Raw genomic sequence first — 22,813 nt, forward strand, 5'->3', positions numbered from 1 at the left:
AGGACACCCTCAAAGCCTCCCTGATAAAGTGTGACATCCCCAGTGACACCTGGGAGTCCCTGGCCATAGACCGCCATAAGTGGAGGAAGTGCATCCGGGAGGGCGCTGAGCTCCTCGAGTATTGTCGCCGAGAGCATGCAGAAATCAAGCGCAGGCAGCAGAAGGAGCATGTGGACAACGAGGCTCGCTGCCCACCCTTCCCCTCAATGACTATCTGCCCATCTGTGACAGAGACTGTGGTTCTCGTATTGGACTGTACAGCCGCCTAAGAACTCATGTTAAGAGTGGAAGCAAGTCTTCGTCGATTCCGAGGAACTGCCTATGATGATCATGGCAAATAATTGGATCAGGAGATGGAGATATTAATCAGGTTAACATTATGAAGCCCTACATTGTGTCCCTATTTGTAAGCTAACATGTAAATTATTGTTTATAGTCAAATATCAAAATATAGGGCTATTTTGGAAGCAGATTAAAATTGGTAGAAACCTCGACGTTTCTCTGTACGACAGCTTCAGGAATTGGAGACGCAAAGCTAAGGCACTGGAGCACCAACAGTGCAGGGAGGGTGTAATTACAGTGTAAGGAGTTTATAGAGGCAGCTTGGTATCAATCCGGAAACAACAATTAATATTTACTGTGGAAACATGTCTTCAACTACAAGCATTTGTGATATACAAATATTTGGAAACAGATTTTACTAACCTACTTAAAGTCAATTCACTGGGCTTTGACGAAACTATTAAATGTGCAGATAAAATGTCAATACTATATTTACCCGCCGGCTTTCCTTTTGACCGACCATGCACTGATCCCACTGATCAAACCCACAGTAAGAATTGCAGCAATCACTATCCCTGCTATGGCGCCACTGCTCATGTTATTGTCCCGACTGGTTTGATCTGAAAAACGAAATCAGACCAATTAATGAACAATAATGTTCCCACACCAGATACAATTGCACTACGCTAGCAATGTGGAATGGTAAGAGAAATATATAGTTCAGATCTTATTGTCATAGTGTTTGACTGTTTCCAAGTTTGACTGGTTACAATGAATAAAATGGGTCAATAGCTGAATCCTTCACATCTAATATTCTCCCTTTCAGATATAACTCTGGGCAACTCCATGACCGACATGCTGGTTCAGTCCCTATGCAGTTGATTCCACCATACGCATCTAGTTACTCTTTGCATGTTGACTTCATAGGCAGTCCTTCAAAATCGAGGAAGACTTGCTTCCACTCTCAAAGTGAGTTCCCAGGTGACTGAACAGTCCAATACAGGAATTACAGTCTCTGTCACAGGTGGGGCAGACAATTGTTGAAGGAAAGGGTGGGTGGGAAGACTGGTTTGCCGCACGCTCCTTCAGTTGCCTGCGCTTGCTTTCTGCATGCTTTCGGCGACGAGACTCGAGGTGCTCAGTGCCCTCCCGGATGCTCTTCCTCCACTTAGGGTGGTCTTTGGCCAGGGATTCCCAGGTGTCGGTGGGGACATTGCATTTTATCAAGGAGGCTTTGAGGGTGTCCTTGAAACATTTCCTCTGCCCACCTGGGGCTCGCTTGCTGTGTAGGAGATCCGAGTAAAGCGCTTGCTTTGGGAGCCTTGTGTCAGGCATGTAGAGGTGCGGCAAATCAGGGCCCGGGGAAGCACGGGCCAGCCCACACTGCGATATGTGTGCGCACTAGGTCCATGCAGCAGAGCAGGTCTCCAGTCATCCTGGTTAATCCTTGCCACTGGATAAAGGCCTAGCTCTGTCAAGCCCGTGTGGTGGCTGATGTGCAACGGTCATCAGACGTTAAAAAAAATCCACGCACAGGCATCTTCCACCCCCTCAACTGGAGTTCAGGACTGAAACATCGGGTCCTTCATTGAAACATCTGTGAACTCTCGTGGAAGCAAGTCATCCTCGTTCGAGGGACCACGTATGATGATGACTCTCTGCAGTTCTTGCTAATAGTAAAAATGGTGATTGTGGAGTAACCACCCATTATACACCATTCCTGATTATCCATTCCAATAACTGAAAGGAAAATCGCAGCTAAATGGTAAATTTTGTATGGGATACAGGAACTGAGTGATGTTGGGTTACCATTGCACAATATTTAAAAGCAGGATTTCAACTGGAAACTCCACAGAAGTAGTGCAACTGGAAACTCGGCTAAAGGGACAAATATGAATCTAAGTTTTGTTAATATGTGTCTTTAATAAAAAAATCAAGGAGGTGATGATGAGTCGACACATCACTTTCGTCAGGTTTCCAGTTTGGGGTTTCACGAGCAATGCAAGCGATGAGAGGATATGAATGAGACAGGGAGACATAAACTAGATCGTTTCTGATAAGATACAATTGAACAGCTCAATATTGTGAAAGGAGTCTAGCTGGAGAAAGACTGTTGTCACTGATCTATAAACCAGTAAATTGTGCATAAACCTGAGCGATATACTAGAGGGCAGATAACCTATTGTTCATGCAAAGGATTATTAGAATCTAGAAAATAAGTGGCTACCGATTCTAATTCAATCATAACATCAAATAGGGAGCTAGATAAACAGGTCAAGAAACAGTTGAAATGTTATGGGGAAATAGCAGGAACAGTGAAGCCACAAAAGGAGGCCGGTTGTGGATTTAAGATAATGAGAGACAAGCTATTTCCGGGGATCGACTAAGTAGCACCATTGTGAAGTGAGCAGAAACACAGAGACCAAGAGCCATAATGAATGTGCAGGATTCTGATTACACGGACTAAGAATTATGTACATTACACATCATATTACATTATCTACGACACTATTTGGACTATTCCGTCTCGGATAGTTTGCATGCCCTTGGATAATACACCCCAATCAAAATTTTACACATAATTCCCTTGCCTCCGTTCAGCTCGAACAAACCATCAGACTAAAAGATGAAAGAAATTCATTCAGGGTTTCAAGTCTGTCCAAAGTTTTTCATGTAACGTGCAGTGAAGCATGTACTTACCATTTACAGTTACCTGTATGGAAGCATTACTTCCTGCATTAGTTATGATGTTAGTAAACTGACAAGTATAATTCCGACCATGATTCGTGCTAATTGAGTCAATGTTGTAAATTTGTCGTGTCTTTAACAGACTGTTCCCATTGTACTATTCATATAGACCAACTGGGACTGATAGGGGAGAACAGTGAAATGTAAGAGCTTTCCCCAGCTCTACCCAAACTGGCCCTGGGGATGTAATAATAACGTTCTCTGCTCTATGTCTGAAAAATTCAAGAAAATGTGTTTTTTGTATAAATAAAATAAACACTAATAATAGATACAAATCAATGGTTTGATTACACTGCGTACTAACATTTAATGGTGGAGCAGGCTCGAGGGCCTAAATGGCCGACTCCTGCACCTATTTCTTATGTTCTTTACGGCAGCTGGGGAACTTAAATGACGTTAATTAAATAAATCTGGAATAAAAAGCCTGTATCAGTAATGGTGACCATGAAACTACCAGATTGTTGTAAAAACCCATCTGGTTCACTACCGTCCTTTACAGAAGGAAATCTGCCGTCCTTACCTGGTCTGGCCTACATGTGACTCCAACCCACAGCAGTGTGGTTGAATCTTAACTGCCCTCTGAAATGGTCTAGCAAGCCACTTAGATATACCAAACAGTGGTTCAAGAAGGCTATCACATCCTTCTCATGGGCAAATAGGGATAGGTGGGCTTGCCAGCAATGTGCACTTACCAGGAACAAATAAATTTAAAAAAACTTGCAGCAAAATACTGAGTTTGTGAGACAGTAGAACAGAAACTGTAGTAAAACAGCAGTCTGGTATGGTTGATGGACAGTATAAACTGTCCTTGAGAGCAGGCTGTAAGTAATCGTGGATTGGAAGAAACAACAAGATCAAAAAGCCTCTTCAGACTGGTGTTAGAATTAAATGATTCATTCCATGTTACAATAGCTAAAGCAACTTGAACAGTGTGAACATAAATAACTGATAACAGGCAGCTCCAGACATCTGAAGGTCACGAATGGCATGTCTGAATCCAAACTTGGGAGGATGTGAAGAGGAGGGTTTCATCCAAGAGTTGAGACAAAGAATCTGACATATCATAGGTTAAATGGTCCTGCCAATATCCTACACCAGGCCCACCCCTAAAAAGAGAATAAAAGAAAAATCCAGAAAGGGTTTCAGGGCAGACGATGAAGATAAGAACTGTTTGTGCCACCAGTCATCTATCCGATTGGGGCTAATAACAGCTATTTGTCACGGTCACATGTCGACTAAGTCTATCCTGATTGTGTGTTGTGTGTGACTATATTTGAACTATTGCTCCCTTAATAAATTGCCTTATATCTCCTAAGACCCTTTGGGTATCTGTGAGTGACCTGTGACCCTGCATATCTTACAAGGCTACCAAGGTTTTTCTGTTGCTATAGATGTAGATGGAGAAATTAAATTAACAGGTGCATGTCAAGAAGTAAATTCCTCAAGTTATATGTATTGTTTTCAGGACTTATCCAACCTCAATGGTCTTACAGTTTTGAATCATAGTCGTAAGAAATCTTAAATGCAATCTTTTATTACTAATTTAGAAAGAACTGTATAGATTCATAAAGTAAAACACACACAGAGTTACAGTGCTGTTAAAAAGATCTTAGTGAAATATATAGTGAAGCATGTACTTACCCGTTACAATTACCTGTATGGAAGCATTGCTGCCTTTTTTGGTTATTGTGTTATCAACCTGACAAGTATAATTCCCACCATGATTCGAGCTTATTGAGGCAATGTTATAAGTTTGTCCTTTGTTTAACAGACTGCTCCCATTGTACCATTCATATTGACCATCTGGAACTGATTGGGCAGAACAGTGAAGTGTGAGAGATTCCCCCAGCTCCACCCAAACTGGCCCTGTGGGTGTAATAACGACGTTTTTTGGTCCATCTACAAAAAATTCAAGAAAATGTGGTTTTTGTGTAACTAAACTAATCACTAATAGTAAATACAAATTTGTGCTTTTGAGCTCCCTGCGTACTTACAATTAATTTGCAGGATGATATCTCCGGAGTCGCTGCTAAAATCATTGCTTGCATTACATTTATATGTTGCTGAATCGTTTCTGTTAACACTGATTATAGTCAGTGTAACATTATCCGGAGATGTTTTTATTCTGTCATTATCCTGGATAGCTCGGTTATTCTTAAACCAAATCCGTGACTGTACAAAGCCCGAAGCGTGACAAGTCAGTAAAATGGTATCCATGTTTTCCACTGGGTTTGCATTGTTGGCCGATACAGTGACGTTAGAAACTCTTTCTGTAAATACAATTAAAAAGGAAATGTGGTTACATCATTTTCTACACCCCATTCAGTGGTCGTTCGGGTAGTAAACTCGTCAACATCAATTAATTGACTTTCTTCTTTTATGATTTTAATTCCAATTCGATCAAATGTTCAATTAGAAACCAGACAAACTAGATCTGATTTAAATCTGAGATATGGGTAACTATAAAATCAGCAGTTATGAGTGCTACTGATGCTTTTAAATTGTCTTTTCGGCTAAAAAAGACATAAATAACATGTGAAATGGTGATAAATTAGTGAGGTTGAGGAATACATCGAAAAATATTGAAGAATATGAAGTGTGGCTAAAGATACTGCCACACTTTGGGAGCAACTTGGTTTTTAGAGGCACCTGAGTGAAAATAGGAACATAGGAACAGGAGGAGGCCATTCAGCCCCTCGAGTCTGTTCTGCCATTCAGTAAGATCATGGCTGATCTGTGACCAAACTTCATATACCTGCCTTTGGCCCATATCCCTTACTAACTTTGGCTAACATAATGCTATCAATTTCCGATTTAAAATGAACAACTGATCGAGCATCAATTGGCATTTGTGAAAGAGAGTTCCAAACTTCTACCACCCTTTGTGTGTAGAATTGTTTCCTAATATCATCTGGAATGGTCTGGAACTAATTTTTAGACTACGCCCCTAGTCTAGAATCCACAACCAGCGGAAATAATCCTCTCTATCTACCCTATCTTCCCCTTAAGATCTTGACAACTTCGATCAGATCACTCCTTAACTTTCTAAATTCTAGGGAATTTGTTTTGAGTTTACTGGTTCTGGTGTCTCTGCAGCATCTGTAGTTGGTGGTAGACAATGGCCCCCTCCCCCATTCAAACTAATTATGTTGTTGGTTTCTACAATATCTGTGGTGACTTGATTTTTGTTTCATTGTAGTATATTTTTATTGATCACATATTTACCCTTATCAGCAGAAGTACAGACCACACAATAGTGTGAAATACACCATCCGTTTTATAGAATGACAACACTGCCGATTAAAGAATTGAGCTAAGAATTTATAGTTGGTAAACAGTCATGGCATTGGTATCACCTTCTGGGAGTGAAACTGCCACATGCCCGGTTTTGGGGTGCATAATTCGAATTAAAAGAAAATTTAGCGTCTGCAAGACGGGCCGCTAATTGTTCCGGAAGTGGGCTCTTCGAGCCAAAAAATGTTGTGTGCCGATAACGGGGCAGGAGCAGGGCATTTGCCGGTGCTCGCGGGGCATGATGTTCAGCGCTACACTCAGCACATCAACGTGACAAGGACATGCCGCATCAGACTGACACGTCACAATGTCCCTCCAGTTCTCTTAAAGGGGAGAACCACTGCGAGCTCTGCAGCCACTTTAGTGGCACCCACTGGGCCACCAGAGGGGGTGCCAGGCTGCATGTTGGCGGCCGCCATTGTTGGGCCGACTGAATAGTCGGCCGACAGAAAAAAGATGCCGGCCACCGCACTACCTCTTCCCCTTTAAGGGCAGCCAGGATGTCCCAGCCATTATCGGTGACATTGCCCCGTGCCAAACTTGCGTCCCGCGGGGCAATTTCCCCTGAGAGGTGCAAAGGTGTTGGTGCACCGTGCCGGTGTGATATTCGTGGGCCGCGGCGCTAATGCCAATTTGTGCTCCGAGCCCCGTGGGCAATTCCGGAGGGCAATGCTCCACCGCTGTACCCGGGCGAAAACCCATTCGCGCCCCATTAGCATCTCCCAGAGGTGTTAACAGGTCTTGCGTAAATGGATAATTTCGGCACTCAATGTGTTGTTAAGATATTCTTTTATAGATTATTCCAGCAGCAGTGTTGACCACTAAAAATAAAAATATCACTTGTCTTAAAGTAGTAGACAGCGATATCACGAGACATCTTATGCTAATATCACCAACCTATAACCTGAATTGAAGATAGCCGCACATATTTAACTGAGAAACATTTTATTGTGGGATTCGTTTGACAGCAACTCACAGTACTTTCCCATATCCTTGTGTACTGTGTTTTTCTGCGGCCACTGACCAAATCAAAATGACCCCCTCAGCCAGAATTAAGGCATCACTAAGACAGAACAATCCCCCCACAATCTAAGAATGCCTGGCACCAAGGTGGAATCATTGTTCCCAGAACTGAGTTTCAACAAACTTTATATTGCACTATTGTGATGATTGATTCTTTCTATGTAATGTGTTAGAATCACTAAAAGTTAACATGCAGGTACAGCAAGCATTTAAAAGTACAAATAGTATGTTGCCATTTATTACAAGAGGATTTGAGTATAAGAGTAAAGGGGGTACAAATTGTCCCCCGCCTGAAACGATGCGCAGTCAGGTCGACTCTTTCGGGAAATTGTGCTTTTTTTTTGTTTTCATCTGGAAGTCGGCTATAATGGGAGGCGGTGAATACACCTGAGGGGCAAAAACACGGCGGTCACAGCAACTGAGGAGCGGAAGTTGGGGGTGATGTGTATTCACCACCGCAATGATGTCATCGCGGCGCTGCCGCTCCCCTTCACCGAAAGGGGAGAGCCTCCACGCTTTTGAAACTTCGGTCCACTGGGCCACCAGGGAGGGTTTCAGCCGACCGAACCCGGGGCATAATTGTCAGGCCGACCTGGCAGTCTGCAAAAGGCCCAAGCCTCACTGGACCACTAGGGAAAAGGCGGTTTGCTGGGCAGTAGTTGGGTAATCAGCCTAACTCTGCGCCAGTGAATGTCCATTTCCTGCGGATTAGTATGATCTGTCAAGCTGAATTTTGACAACTTGCAAGATCCAGGTTTTCGTGAATGCGCATCGCACGCGGAAGCATGGAACTTGCGGGGCACTTATGAACGACCGTGTACATCTGGGCCTTTTTTTATTTGTGTCTATGCATTTCTAGATCTATGTAAACTGAGCCAGTCACTGGGTAAATATTAACAAGTTATGCTTTTCGGTAAGTACAGTGACAAATTGATAACCACAAAAATTGGGCAAGAACTTGTAATCTAACTACTAAATCCTTGCTCATTCTAACAAGGCTTACAGGTTTATCTCTGGAACAATGAAGATCCAAGATGCTATTAATGATGCCACATGATTTTAAGAAAACATTTCAGTTTGGAGAGAAGTTTAATAGTCTTGCCGAGTTATACCTAAATGACAATTAAGTAATTTCACATGCAAGCATCAAGGGGGTGAGATTCAAGTTGGGCGGGGATGCAAATCTGTCGCCACTTATACGCTTTGTCCAAGATGCAGTTCCATTGAATCATAGAATCATCAAAAAATTACGACACAGAAGGAGGCCATTCGGTCCATTGTGCCCGTGCCAGTCATAAAAGAGCTACACCCTGACTAATCCCACTTGGTCCATAGGTTACAGCTCTTTAAATACACATCAAAGTACTTTTCAAATGTGATGAGGGTTTCTGCCTCTACCATTCTTTCAGGCAGTGAGTTCCAGACCCTCATCAACCTTTGGGTGAAAATTTTTAGGACCTTCCTATCCACTCTATCTAGGTCCCTCATAATTTTACACACCTCAATTAAATCTCTCCTCATGCTCTTCTGTTCCAAAGAAAACAATCCCAACCTATCCAATATTTCCTCATGGTTAAAATTCTCCAGTCCATGCAACATCCTCATAAATCTCCTCTGTACCCTCTCAAGTGCAATCACATCTTTCCTGCAAGTGAAGTCAAATTTCACCCCCGGGTGTTTGTAAATTAATATTTCAGCATAGTTTGATGTCTCACTATTTAATTTCTGAAATCTGAATGGATGTGAAATATATTTGTTGTAATTTATCAAAGTCTGTATCTATTCTGCTTGTGGTTTACTTGAAAAAATACACCATAAATTTAACAATCTGCTCAACTTGGTAGCTGTCAGGAACAGTCAATGGATAGTCAACTTCAGCGCCATATACCAAATCGAATTATCAGAAAAACCATCATTATTTCTGAATAATAAAGCTGAAAACAACAGTCACCATGAATTCAGAAGGGGGAAATTGCTGCCTGACCAAACTCCTTAACATTGAGGAAGCTGCATGTGAAGTAGATTATGAAATGGCTTGCAAACGACATTTGGTAAAGTTCCACACAAAAGACTATTGACTTAGCTCAAAGATGTGAGATTCCAAGGCAGGTTTGGGGAAAGAATGGGGGGGGGGGGCGACATTGCCCATTTTGTAAAGCCCTGTTAGTGCCGCTGGGGGGCACTAATGGGGCGGAGGGGGGCGCTGCCCACTCCGGGAAATTGTCCGGGAGTTTGTGCAGGCATTGCCAAGGCAGCGCCGTGCCCCGCAGTTAGCACCCCACGGTTAGTGCCTCGGGCTACTGCGTAATCGGCGATGAAGTCATCAGCGTGCGCAGTGACCCATCACCTCCCCGCGCCGACCGTTTAATGTTTCACGGGGGAAATTGCCCCGCGTGGTCAGCATCCGCTCTCAGGGGAGAGTGACAGCGCCCCGGGTTGCCATCTTTTTTTGATTGTTGACTCTTAGGTCAGCTCTATGATAACAGCCCTACCGGGAACCACCTGCTGATGGCCAAGTCACGTAAGTGATCTCCTGCCCGCCGAGCTGCCATATTTGTGCAGGTGGGAGTCGGCGGCAGCAGGGAGAAGGATCGTTGCTATGGAGGCAGGTCTAACCTCGATGGTAAGTAAGAAGACCTGCAAAAAAAGGTTAGTGAATATGTTTACATTTTTTTTTCAGCGTTTTACCTGTATGGGGTCCCCTGCAGGTATTCTGGTGTTTTTTTTGCGAAGATTTTTATTTTTCAGTGTTCCCTCCCTCCCTGGGCCCGAATCAATTCCTCCATCCCAGGAATCAGTCTACTGAACCTTTGTTGTTAGGGGGTAGAGTATTGTAAGGGGATAAAGATGTCACCAAAGTGAAAGTAGACAGACAGATGGTCACTAAAGTGGATACTGAAGGTAGTGAATTGATCTGAACATAATTATAGGGCTTATGCTGAACTGTATATTCAAAACAATGGAATATAAGTCAGACAAAGACATGCCCGAATGGTATAGTCCTCTGATCAGACTGCACCTCAAGTACTGTGTGCAGTTCTAATGACTTGAGACACAGGGGTCACATTCAAGTGGTGGAAGCAGAGCAGGGATAACCCATGAGTGTTTTGGTGGGGGAGGTGGGGGGAGGAATGATGAGTTCAGAAACAATGAAGACATTTGTACTGGTAAGCCTTGAAAGAGTAATTCAAAGAGGTCATCTGATTGTATATAGGGAAAGGTAAATCCTATGGAAAAGATCAATTTAAAAAAGTACTTCAAAATAAGTTGAGAGCAGGACCAAGAGGACACAGGTTGAAATTGATAAATGGCAGATTAAGAACTGAAATCCAGAATCCCAGATAGAGTAGCAGAAGATAAAAATCTGATCCCATTTAAGAACCAATTAGATGGGCAGTGGGGAACTTTAGGATCTTTTCTGGATGGATCACCCAAGACCTTCTACATCCATAAATATCTTGCGATGTTGTGAAATGTTATACTTCACACGACTGCTCGGGGTGGTGAATTGCCAGATTGCTTTCTTAATGAATAGGTAGGTAAATAGAATGATAAAGTGTAATTTTGGTCATCATTTATTTATCTATCAAAAAAAGTTTTCAATTTGTTTCACTTCGAAGTTTTCAAAGTATAAAAAAGAGGCAGGCATTTATTTGTTACTGGTTTATTCTGACCTGGAGCTGAACCACCCAGCAATCTGAAAACTTCTTCTCCTCCCCTACTGCAATTAATATTTCATTAAATTCAGGACCACTTAACAATAACAATAACATTTTGGAGCTTTACAGTCACATGTCTGGTTCAAGATGGCTTTACCTTAGGAGCGGTATAATGAAATATACGGTACAGTGTCTCTCTTGTTTAAAAAATACATGCTTTGGGAGAATTGATTCGTATTGATCAGGTTGATCAGATAATGTCATATAATACTGGCAGCAGTTCACCAATCAACACATAATAAAATGATGAATATTTACATCTTGATAATCTTTATCCAGCAGACATCAAGGTTACGCTTGAGGAATGATATCTGCTGCTAACGTGTATTGGTTAGCTTTTTCTGTCCCTTTAGGGCCTTGAGGGATACTGAGGGAAAGTGCTCTCAACGTGCACCTGGTGAGATTAATGTGGTCTCTGTATGTCTGTTGAGAGCAATGTTGCTATTGCTGACAGAAAACTAATTGGTGTCGTGGAATCAAGATTTTCAAGTTATGATTTGTTGCTATTTTCTAAATAGGATATTTGATTCAATCAAGTACATGTGTGATATGGACTTTGCATGTTTAATAAGTTCCAACACTGCAATGGTACTTTAGGAGACTGGTGACTACAGGATACATCCCACCCTGGCAGCATCCTGTATACATTGACTGGCTTTTATCTGAGTTCTCTTGACCAGCACAGTTTGTGTGCATCTGTGCTTAAAATCATGCATTGAACCCTCCTGGATGTTATAATTTAGGTTTTGAAAGGATGTGCAGGAGTGCCTGAAATTACAAAAAATAAAATTAATTTCTGTGAACGTTTCAAAAAGTGGCCAAGAGGTCCAAGGACCCTTTGAGCACTTACAATACCAGAGTTGGGTAATGCTGTGTAAAGATTTGGGTAATACTATTACAGCATCAAAACTACCTCTGACTACGGTCTGACACTACTTTCCAAATAAGGACCCACAGCAAAGTTTGCAATCCATCTCTGAACTTTTACTGCAAATGTGATATGACTGCAGAACAGAACATACTTTGCAACAGTGCAAAAGTTAAGATTTAAATGTACACTTAAAAGGTGTTTGCAGGAATATTAGAGGCAGTTAGGTAGTGCAACTAATACAATGTTATCCACATGGTTATCAACAACACTAACACTTCCAAGGAATTGTAGTTTCTGGATCAATACCCTATTCAAATTTATCTTATTAATAGAATTAATGACGAAACAGTTTCACCAATCCACTAATGGACTACAAACTAAACAAGTAAATTTGAGGAATGTGTTACCTACCTATTACAGCTATTTGTTTAGTTGAGGCACTGTAACTTTTTGTTAAATTGTTTAAGGCCTGACCAGTATACATTCCAGTGTCATTCAAAGTAAAGCTAGCAATGATAAGTTGTTGCCCTTTTTGTGGAAGAGAGGTATCGTTGAGATACCATTCCAGTTCAGCAGTTGGGCTCCAGTCTGTGGAACATGTGAAAGTAACGGTTCTTCCAGCAATGTAAACGGGTAAATCGGGGTTAATGGAAACAGTGGGGAGATCCGGTCCATCTAAAATAAATGCATAAATGTATTGTAATAGAATGATGCTACAATGAAAAGCAGCAGTGAACTATACAATTATGGAGAGACCACCACCACCACAGAAACTACACACCAATGTCTTTTCTACACACCATCAATCGCAGTCGTATATAAAATGAAGTCAATAAGTTGAACAACCAACATTTACTGTCACATCATCCACATGTGTGTTTTCTGCCCTTTAATTTGCTTACATTTTACAGTTAACCCCCATGTACTTGGTCCTGATGAGTAATTACATGGTGAGTTACTGAGAGGTACAGATTAAATTAGTTCCAAATTAGCTAACTGGGCTTTGAAATTACGAGGTTGAGAGTCTGGTATCAGAGTGCCATGCATAGCGGAACCTGGTTCAGACATGTCACCTTTCATTTCCGCAAATTCTGTCATGGCAACATTCAAAGGCAGGATGGGTGGGAGGGAATGCTCTGACAGAAATCCTGCCAGTTCTAATTTTGCTGATATTGATTTAAACTACACCGACATCAAGAAGGTGTAATAACTGCTCCAATGTAATGGTTGGGGTACAGTTTCCCATTGTGTAGAGGTGGGGGTCCAATGTCAGTTTCCCCAGTGTGTAGGGATATGGGTCCAATGTCAGTTTCCCCAGTGTGTAGGAGTGTGGGTCTAATGGCAGTTTCCCCAGTGTGTACGGGTGGGGGTCCAATGTCAGTTTCCCCAGTGTGTAGCGGTGGGGTCCAATGTCAGTTTCCCCATTGTGTAGGAGTGGGGGTCCAATGTCAGTTTCCCCAGTGTGTAGGGGTGGGCTTCCAAAGTCAGCTTCCCAGTGTATAGGGGAGGGGGTCCAATGTCAGTTTCCCCATTGTGTAGGGGTGGAGATCCAATGTCAGTTTCCCCAGTGTGTAGCGGTGGGGTCCAATGTCAGTTTCCCCAGTGTGTACGGGTGGGGGTCCAATGTGAGTTTCCCCAGTGTGTAGCGGTGGGGTCCAATGTCAGTTTCCCCATTGTGTAGGAGTGGGGGTCCAATGTCAGTTTCCCCAGTGTGTAGGGGTGGGCTTCCAAAGTCAGTTTCCCCAGTGTATAGGGGAGGGGGTCCAATGTCAGTTTCCCCAGTGTGTAAGGGTGGAGGTCCAATGTCAGTTTCCCCAGTGTGTAGGGGTGGGGGTCCAATGTCAGTTTCCCCAGTGTGTAAAGGTGGGGTCCAATGTCAGTTTCCCCTTGTGTAGGGTGGGGTCCAATGTCAGTTTCCCCAGTGTGTAGGGGTGGGGGTCCAATGTCAGTTTCCCCAGTGTGTAGCGGTAGGGGTCCAATATCAGTTTCCCCAGTGTGTAGGGGTGCGGGTCCAATGTCAGTTTCCCCAGTGTGTAGTGGTGGGGTCCAATGTCAGTTTTCCAATTGTGTAGGGGTGGCGGTCCAATGTCAGTTTCCCCAGTGTATAGGGGTGGGGTCCAATATCAGTTTCCCCAGTGTGTAGGGGTGGGGGTCCAATGTCAGTTTCCCCAGTGTGTAGAGGTCGGTGTCCAATATCAGTTTCCGCAGTGTGTAGTGGTGGGGGTCCAATGTCAGTTTCCCCAGTGTGTAGCGGTAGGGGTCCAATGTCAGTTTCCCCAGTGTGTAGGGGTGCGGGTCCAATGTCAGTTTCCCCAGTGTGTAGAGGTCGGTGTCCAATATCAGTTTCCCCAGTGTGTAGGGGTGGGGGTCCAATGTCAGTTTCCCCAGTGTGTAGCGGTAGGGGTCCAATATCAGTTTCCCCGGTGTGTAGGGGTGCGGGTCCAATGTCAGTTTCCCCAGTGTGTAGTGGTGGGGTCCAATGTCAGTTTTCCAATTGTGTAGGGGTGGCGGTCCAATGTCAGTTTCCCCAGTGTATAGGGGTGGGGTCCAATATCAGTTTCCCCAGTGTGTAGGGGTGGGGGTCCAATGTCAGTTTCCCCAGTGTGTAGAGGTCGGTGTCCAATATCAGTTTCCGCAGTGTGTAGTGGTGGGGGTCCAATGTCAGTTTCCCCAGTGTGTAGTGGTGGGGTCCAATATCAGTTTCCCCAGTGTGTAGGGATGGGGGTCCAATGTCAGTTTCACCAGTGTGTCGAGGTAGGGGTCCAATATCAGTTTCCCCAGTGTGTAGTGGTGGGGGTCCAATGTCAGTATCCCCAGTGTGCAGGGGTGGGCATGTAATGTCAGTTTCCCAGTGTGTAAGGGTTGGGGTCCAATGTCAGTTTCCCCAGTGTGTAGGGGTGGGGGCCCAATGTCAGTTTCCTCATTGTGTCGGGGTGAGGGTCCAATGTCCGGCTCCCCATTGTGTAGTGGTGGGGGTCCAATGTCAGTTTCCCCAGTGTCTAAGGGTGGGGGTCCAATGTCAGTTTCCCCAGTGTCTAAGGGTGGGGGTCCAATGGCAGTTTCCCCAGTGTGTAGGGGTGGGCGTACAATGTCAGTTCCCCAGTGTGTAGCGGTGGGGGTCCAATGTCAGTTTCCCCAGTGTGTAGGGGTGGGGGTCCAAAGTCAGTTTCCCCAGTGCGTAGTGGTGGGCGTACAATGTCAGTTATCCAGTATGTCGGGGTGGGGGTCCAATGCTAGTGTCCCCAGTGTGAAGGGGTGGGCGTACAATGTCAGTTCCCCAGTGTGTAGCGGTGGGGGTCCAAAGTCAGTTTCCCCAGTGTGTAGGGGTGGGGGTCCAAAGTCAGTTTCCCCAGTGCGTAGTGGTGGGCGTACAATGTCAGTTATCCAGTATGTCGGGGTGGGGGTCCAATGCCAGTGTCCCCAGTGTGAAGGGGTGGGGGTCCAATGTCAGTTTCCCCAGTGTGTAGTGGTGGGGGTCCAATGTCAGTTTCCCCAGTGTGTAGGGGTGGGGGTCCAATGTCAGTTTCCCCAGTGTGTAGGGGTGGGGGTCCAATGTCAGTTTCCCCAGTGTGTAGGGGTGGGGTCCAATATCAGTTTCCCCAATGTTAAGGGTGGGGGTCCAATGTCAGTTTCCCCAGTGTCTAGAGATAGAGGTCCAATATCAGTATCCCCAGTGTGTAGGGGTGGGGGTCCAATGTCAGTTTCCCCAGTGTATAGGGGTGGGGTCCAATATCAGTTTCCCCAGTGTGTAGGGGTGGGGGTCCAATGTCAGTTTCCCCAGTGTGTAGAGGTCGGTGTCCAATATCAGTTTCCCCAGTGTGTAGGGGTGGGGGTCCAATGTCAGTTTCCCCAGTGTGCAGAGGTCGGTGTCCAATATCAGTTTCCCCAGTGTGTAGCGGTTGGGGTCCAAATTCAGTTTCCCCAGTGTGTAGAGGTCGGTGTCCAATATCAGTTTCCCCAGTGTGTAGCGGTGGGGGTCCAATATCAGTTTCCCCAATGTTAAGGGTGGGGGTCCAATGTCAGTTTCCCCAGTGTCTAGAGATAGAGGTCCAATATCAGTTTCCCCTGTGTGTAGGGATGGGGTCCAATATCAGTTTCCCCAGTATGTAGTGGTCGGGTCCAATCTCAGTTTCCCCATTGTGTTGTAGTGGTGTTCCAATGTCAGTTTCCCCATTGTGCAGTGGTGGGGGTCCGATGTCAGTTTCCCCAGTGTGTAATGGTGGGCGTCCAATGTCAGTTTCCCCAGTGTGTAGGGGTGGGGGTCCAATTTCAGTTTCCCCAGTGTTTAGTGGTGGGCGTCCAATGTCAGTTTCCCCAGTTGGTAGTGGTGGGGGTCCAATGTCAGTTTCCCCAGTGTGTATGGGTGGGGGTCCAATGGCAGTTTCCCCAGTGTGTTGGGGTGGGGTCCAATATCAGTTTCCCCAGTGCATAGGGGTGGGGGTCCAATGTCAGTTTCCCCAGTGTGTAGGGGTGGGATCCAATATCAGTTTCCCCAGTGTGTAGGGATGGGGGTCCAATATCAGTTTCCCCAGTGTTTAGTGGTGGGCGTCCAATGTCAGTTTCCCCAGTTGGTAGTGGTGGGGGTCCAATGTCACTTTCCCCAGTGTGTATGGGTGGGGGTCCAATGGCAGTTTCCCCAGTGTGTTGGGGTGGGGTCCAATGTCAGTTTCCCCATTGTGTAGAGGTGGGGGTCCAATGTCAGTTTACCAGTGTGTCGTGGTGCGAGTCCAATGTCAGTTTCCCGATTGTGTAGGGGTGGGGGTCCAATGTCAGTTTTCCAGTATGTAGGGGCGGCGGTCCAATGCCAGTGTCCCCAGTGTGTAGGGGTGGGGGTCCAATGTCAGTTTCCCCAGTGTGTAGGGGTGGGGGTCCAATGTCAGTTTCCCCAGTGTGTAGGGGTGGGGGTCCAATGTCAGTTTCCCCAGTGTGTAGGGGTGGGGGTCCAATGTCAGTTTCCCCAGTGTGTAGCGGTAGGGGTCCAATATCAGTTTCCCCAGTATGTAGGGGTGGGGGTCCAATGTCAGTTTCCCCAGTGTGTAGTGGTGGGGTCCAATGTCAGTTTTCCAATTGTGTAGGGGTGGGGGTCCAATGTCAGTTTCCCCAGTGAGTCGGGGTGGGGTCCAATATCAGTTTCCCCAGTGTGTAGGGGTGGGGTCCAATGTCAGTTTCCCCAGTGTGTAGAGGTCGGTGTCCAATATCAGTTTCCGCAGTGTGTAGTGGTGGGGGTCCAATGTCAGTTTCCCCAGTGTGTAGTGGTGGGGTCCAATATCAGTTTCCCCATTGTGTTGTATTGGGATTCCAAAGTCAGTTTCCCCATTGTGCAGGGGTGGGGTCCGATGTCAGTTTCCCCAGTGTGTAATGGTGGGCGTCCAATGTCAGTTTCCCCAGTGTGTAGGGGTGGGGGTCCAATGTCAGTTTCCCCAGTGTGTAGAGGTAGGGATCCATTATCAGTTTCCCCAGTGTGCAGGGGTGTGGGTCCAATGTCAGTTTCCCCAGTGTGTAGGGTGGGGTCCAATATCAGTTTCCCCAGTGTGTAGGGATGGGGGTCCAATGTCAGTTTCCCCAGTGTGTCGAGGTAGGGGTCCAACATCAGTTTCCCCAGTGTGTAGGGATGGGGGTCCAATGTCAGTTTCACCAGTGTGTCGAGGTAGGGGTCCAATATCAGTTTCCCCAGTGTGTAGTGGTGGGGGTCCAATGTCAGTATCCCCAGTGTGCAGGGGTGGGCATGTAATGTCAGTTTCCCAGTGTGTAAGGGTTGGGGTCCAATGTCAGTTTCCCCAGTGTGTAGGGGTGGGGGCCCAATGTCAGTTTCCTCATTGTGTCGGGGTGAGGGTCCAATGTCCGGCTCCCCATTGTGTAGTGGTGGGGGTCCAATGTCAGTTTCCCCAGTGTCTAAGGGTGGGGGTCCAATGGCAGTTTCCCCAGTGTGTAGGGGTGGGCGTACAATGTCAGTTTCCCCAGTGTGTAGCGGTGGGGGTCCAAAGTCAGTTTCCCCAGTGTGTAGGGGTGGGGGTCCAAAGTCAGTTTCCCCAGTGCGTAGTGGTGGGCGTACAATGTCAGTTATCCAGTATGTCGGGGTGGGGGTCCAATGCCAGTGTCCCCAGTGTGAAGGGGTGGGGGTCCAATGTCAGTTTCCCCAGTGTGTAGTGGTGGGGGTCCAATGTCAGTTTCCCCAGTGTGTAGGGGTGGGGGTCCAATGTCAGTTTCCCCAGTGTGTAGGGGTGGGGGTCCAATGTCAGTTTCCCCAGTGTGTAGGGGTGGGGTCCAATATCAGTTTCCCCAATGTTAAGGGTGGGGGTCCAATGTCAGTTTCCCCAGTGTCTAGAGATAGAGGTCCAATATCAGTATCCCCAGTGTGTAGGGGTGGGGGTCCAATGTCAGTTTCCCCAGTGTATAGGGGTGGGGTCCAATATCAGTTTCCCCAGTGTGTAGGGGTGGGGGTCCAATGTCAGTTTCCCCAGTGTGTAGAGGTCGGTGTCCAATATCAGTTTCCCCAGTGTGTAGGGGTGGGGGTGCAATGTCAGTTTCCCCAGTGTGCAGAGGTCGGTGTCCAATATCAGTTTCCCCAGTGTGTAGCGGTTGGGGTCCAAATTCAGTTTCCCCAGTGTGTAGAGGTCGGTGTCCAATATCAGTTTCCCCAGTGTGTAGCGGTGGGGGTCCAATATCAGTTTCCCCAATGTTAAGGGTGGGGGTCCAATGTCAGTTTCCCCAGTGTCTAGAGATAGAGGTCCAATATCAGTTTCCCCAGTGTGTAGGGATGGGGTCCAATATCAGTTTCCCCAGTATGTAGTGGTCGGGTCCAATCTCAGTTTCCCCATTGTGTTGTAGTGGTGTTCCAATGTCAGTTTCCCCATTGTGCAGTGGTGGGGGTCCGATGTCAGTTTCCCCAGTGTGTAATGGTGGGCGTCCAATGTCAGTTTCCCCAGTGTGTAGGGGTGGGGGTCCAATTTCAGTTTCCCCAGTGTTTAGTGGTGGGCGTCCAATGTCAGTTTCCCCAGTTGGTAGTGGTGGGGGTCCAATGTCAGTTTCCCCAGTGTGTATGGGTGGGGGTCCAATGGCAGTTTCCCCAGTGTGTTGGGGTGGGGTCCAATATCAGTTTCCCCAGTGCATAGGGGTGGGGGTCCAATGTCAGTTTCCCCAGTGTGTAGGGGTGGGATCCAATATCAGTTTCCCCAGTGTGTAGGGATGGGGGTCCAATATCAGTTTCCCCAGTGTTTAGTGGTGGGCGTCCAATGTCAGTTTCCCCAGTTGGTAGTGGTGGGGGTCCAATGTCAGTTTCCCCAGTGTGTATGGGTGGGGGTCCAATGGCAGTTTCCCCAGTGTGTTGGGGTGGGGTCCAATGTCAGTTTCCCCATTGTGTAGAGGTGGGGGTCCAATGTCAGTTTACCAGTGTGTCGTGGTGCGAGTCCAATGTCAGTTTCCCTATTGTGTCGGGGTGGGGGTCCAATGTCAGTTTTCCAGTATGTAGGGGCGGCGGTCCAATGCCAGTGACCCCAGTGTGTAGGGGTGGGGGTCCAATGTCAGTTTCCCCAGTGTGTAGGGGTGGGGGTCCAATGTCAGTTTCCCCAGTGTGTAGGGGTGGGGGTCCAATGTCAGTTTCCCCAGTGTGTAGGGGTGGGGGTCCAATGTCAGTTTCCCCAGTGTGTAGCGGTCGGGGTCCAATATCAGTTTCCCCAGTATGTAGGGGTGGGGGTCCAATGTCAGTTTCCCCAGTGTGTAGTGGTGGGGTCCAATGTCAGTTTTCCAATTGTGTAGGGGTGGGGGTCCAATGTCAGTTTCCCCAGTGAGTCAGGGTGGGGTCCAATATCAGTTTCCCCAGTGTGTAGGGGTGGGGTCCAATGTCAGTTTCCCCAGTGTGTAGAGGTCGGTGTCCAATATCAGTTTCCCCAGTGTGTAGGGGTGGGGGTCCAATGTCAGTTTCCCCAGTGTGTCGAGGTAGGGGTCCAATATCAGTTTCCCCAGTGTGTAGTGGTGGGGGTCCAATGTAAGTTTCCCCAGTGTGTAGAGGTAGGGGTCCAATATCAGTTTCCCCATTGTGTAGTGGTGGGGGCCCAATATCAGTTTCCCAATGTGTAGGGGTGGGGGTCCAATGTCAGTCTCGCCATTGTGTAGTGGTGGGGGTCCAATGTCAGTTTCCCCAGTGTATAGGGATGGGGGTCCAATGGCAGTTTCTCCAGTGTGTAGGGGTGGGGGTCCAATGCCAGTGTCCCCAGTGTGTCGGGGTGGATGTCCAATATAAGTTACCCCAGTGTGTAGGGGTGGAGGCCCAATGTCAGTTTCCTCATTGTGTAGGGGTGGGGGTCCAATGTCAGTTTCCCCAGTGTGTAGGGGTGGGGGTCCAATCTCAGTTTCCCCAGTGTCTAGGGGTGGGTGTCCAATGTCAGTTTCCACAGTGTGTAGGGGTGGGGGTCCAATGTCAGTTTCCCCAGTGTGTAGCGGTAGGGGTCCAATATCAGTTTCCCCAGTGTGTAGGGGTGCGGGTCCAATGTCAGTTTCCCCAGTGTGTAGTGGTGGGGTCCAATGTCAGTTTTCCAATTGTGTAGGGGTGGGGGTCCAATGTCAGTTTCCCCAGTGTATAGGGGTGGGGTCCAATATCAGTTTCCCCAGTGTGTAGGGGTGGGGGTCCAATGTCAGTTTCCCCAGTGTGTAGAGGTCGGTGTCCAATATCAGTTTCCGTAGTGTGTAGTGGTGGGGGTCCAATGTCAGTTTCCCCAGTGTGTAGTGGTGGGGTCCAATATCAGTTTCCCCATTGTGTTGTATTGGGATTCCAAAGTCAGTTTCCCCATTGTGCAGGGGTGGGGTCCGATGTCAGTTTCCCCAGTGTGTAATGGTGGGCGTCCAATGTCAGTTTCCCCAGTGTGTAGGGGTGGGGGTCCAATGTCAGTTTCCCCAGTGTGTAGAGGTAGGGATCCAATATCAGTTTCCCCAGTGTGCAGGGGTGTGGGTCCAATGTCAGTTTCCCCAGTGTGTAGGGGTGGGGTCCAATATCAGTTTCCCCAGTGTGTAGGGATGGGGGTCCAATGTCACTTTCCCCAGTGTGTCGAGGTAGGGGTCCATTATCAGTTTCCCCAGTGTGTAGGGATGGGGGTCCAATGTCAGTTTCACCAGTGTGTCGAGGTAGGGGTCCAATATCAGTTTCCCCAGTGTGTAGTGGTGGGGGTCCAATGTCAGTATCCCCAGTGTGCAGGGGTGGGCATGTAATGTCAGTTTCCCAGTGTGTAAGGGTTGGGGTCCAATGTCAGTTTCCCCAGTGTGTAGGGGTGGGGGCCCAATGTCAGTTTCCTCATTGTGTCGGGGTGAGGGTCCAATGTCCGGCTCCCCATTGTGTAGTGGTGGGGGTCCAATGTCAGTTTCCCCAGTGTCTAAGGGTGGGGGTCCAATGGCAGTTTCCCCAGTGTGTAGGGGTGGGCATACAATGTCAGTTCCCCAGTGTGTAGCGGTGGGGGTCCAATGTCAGTTTCCCCAGTGTGTAGGGGTGGGGGTCCAAAGTCAGTTTCCCCAGTGCGTAGTGGTGGGCGTACAATGTCAGTTATCCAGTATGTCGGGGTGGGGGTCCAATGCCAGTGTCCCCAGTGTGAAGGGGTGGGGGTCCAATGTCAGTTTCCCCAGTGTGTAGTGGTGGGGGTCCAATGTCAGTTTCCCCAGTGTGTAGGGGTGGGGGTCCAATGTCAGTTTCCCCAGTGTGTAGGGGTGGGGGTCCAATGTCAGTTTCCCCAGTGTGTAGGGGTGGGGTCCAATATCAGTTTCCCCAATGTTAAGGGTGGGGGTCCAATGTCAGTTTCCCCAGTGTCTAGAGATAGAGGTCCAATATCAGTATCCCCAGTGTGTAGGGGTGGGGGTCCAATGTCAGTTTCCCCAGTGTATAAGGGTGGGGTCCAATATCAGTTTCCCCAGTGTGTAGGGGTGGGGGTCCGATGTCAGTTTCCCCAGTGTGTAGAGGTCGGTGTCCAATATCAGTTTCCCCAGTGTGTAGGGGTGGGGGTCCAATGTCAGTTTCCCCAGTGTGCAGAGGTCGGTGTCCAATATCAGTTTCCCCAGTGTGTAGCGGTTGGGGTCCAAATTCAGTTTCCCCAGTGTGTAGAGGTCGGTGTCCAATATCAGTTTCCCCAGTGTGTAGCGGTGGGGGTCCAATATCAGTTTCCCCAGTGTTAAGGGTGGGGGTCCAATGTCAGTTTCCCCAGTGTCTAGAGATAGAGGTCCAATATCAGTTTCCCCAGTGTGTAGGGGTGGGGTCCAATATCAGTTTCCCCAGTATGTAGTGGTCGGGTCCAATCTCAGTTTCCCCATTGTGTTGTAGTGGTGTTCCAATATCAGTTTCCCCATTGTGCAGTGGTGGGGGTCCGATGTCAGTTTCCCCAGTGTGTAATGGTGGGCGTCCAATGTCAGTTTCCCCAGTGTGTAGGGGTGGGGGTCCAATTTCAGTTTCCCCAGTGTGTAGAGGTCGGGGTCCAATATCAGTTTCCCCAGTGCATAGGGGTGGGGGTCCAATGTCAGTTTCCCCAGTGTGTAGGGGTGGGATCCAAATTCAGTTTCCCCAGTGTGTAGGGATGGGGGTCCAATGTCAGTTTCCCCAGTGTGTCGAGGTAGGTGTCCAATATCAGTTTCCCCAGTGTGTAGTGGTGGAGGTCCAATGTCAGTTTCCCCAGTGTGTAGAGGTAGGGGTCCAATATCAGTTTCCCTATTGTGTAGTGGCGGGGGTCCAATGTCAGCTTCCCCATTGTGCAGGGGTGGGGGTCCGATGTCAGTTTCCCCAATGTGTAGTGGTGGGGGTCCAATGTCAGTATCCCCAGTGTGCAGGGGTGGGCATGTAATGTCAGTTTCCCAGTGTGTAAGGGTTGGGGTCCAATGTCAGTTTCCCCAGTGTGTTGGGGTGGGG

The 22,813-nt window shown here is 47.3% G+C and overlaps 1 protein-coding gene across 2 annotated transcripts in view; it reads right to left on the reverse strand.

The window, feature by feature from the left end:
• The window catches only part of LOC139240314 (cell adhesion molecule CEACAM5-like), a 132,328-nt gene that overhangs the window by 12,520 nt on the left and 96,995 nt on the right, over nt 1-22,813 (reverse strand). For both annotated transcript variants that reach the window (XM_070868788.1, XM_070868789.1), the window contains 4 exons: nt 12,349-12,612; nt 5,025-5,300; nt 4,672-4,929; nt 779-902 (listed from right to left, as the gene is read on the reverse strand). In XM_070868788.1, the coding sequence (XP_070724889.1) occupies nt 779-902; nt 4,672-4,929; nt 5,025-5,300; nt 12,349-12,612 (922 nt within the window). The remainder of the gene's footprint in view (nt 1-778; nt 903-4,671; nt 4,930-5,024; nt 5,301-12,348; nt 12,613-22,813) is intronic.

The sequence above is a fragment of the Pristiophorus japonicus genome, chromosome 31 (assembly GCF_044704955.1).
Source record: "Pristiophorus japonicus isolate sPriJap1 chromosome 31, sPriJap1.hap1, whole genome shotgun sequence".
NCBI lineage: Eukaryota > Metazoa > Chordata > Chondrichthyes > Pristiophoridae > Pristiophorus > Pristiophorus japonicus.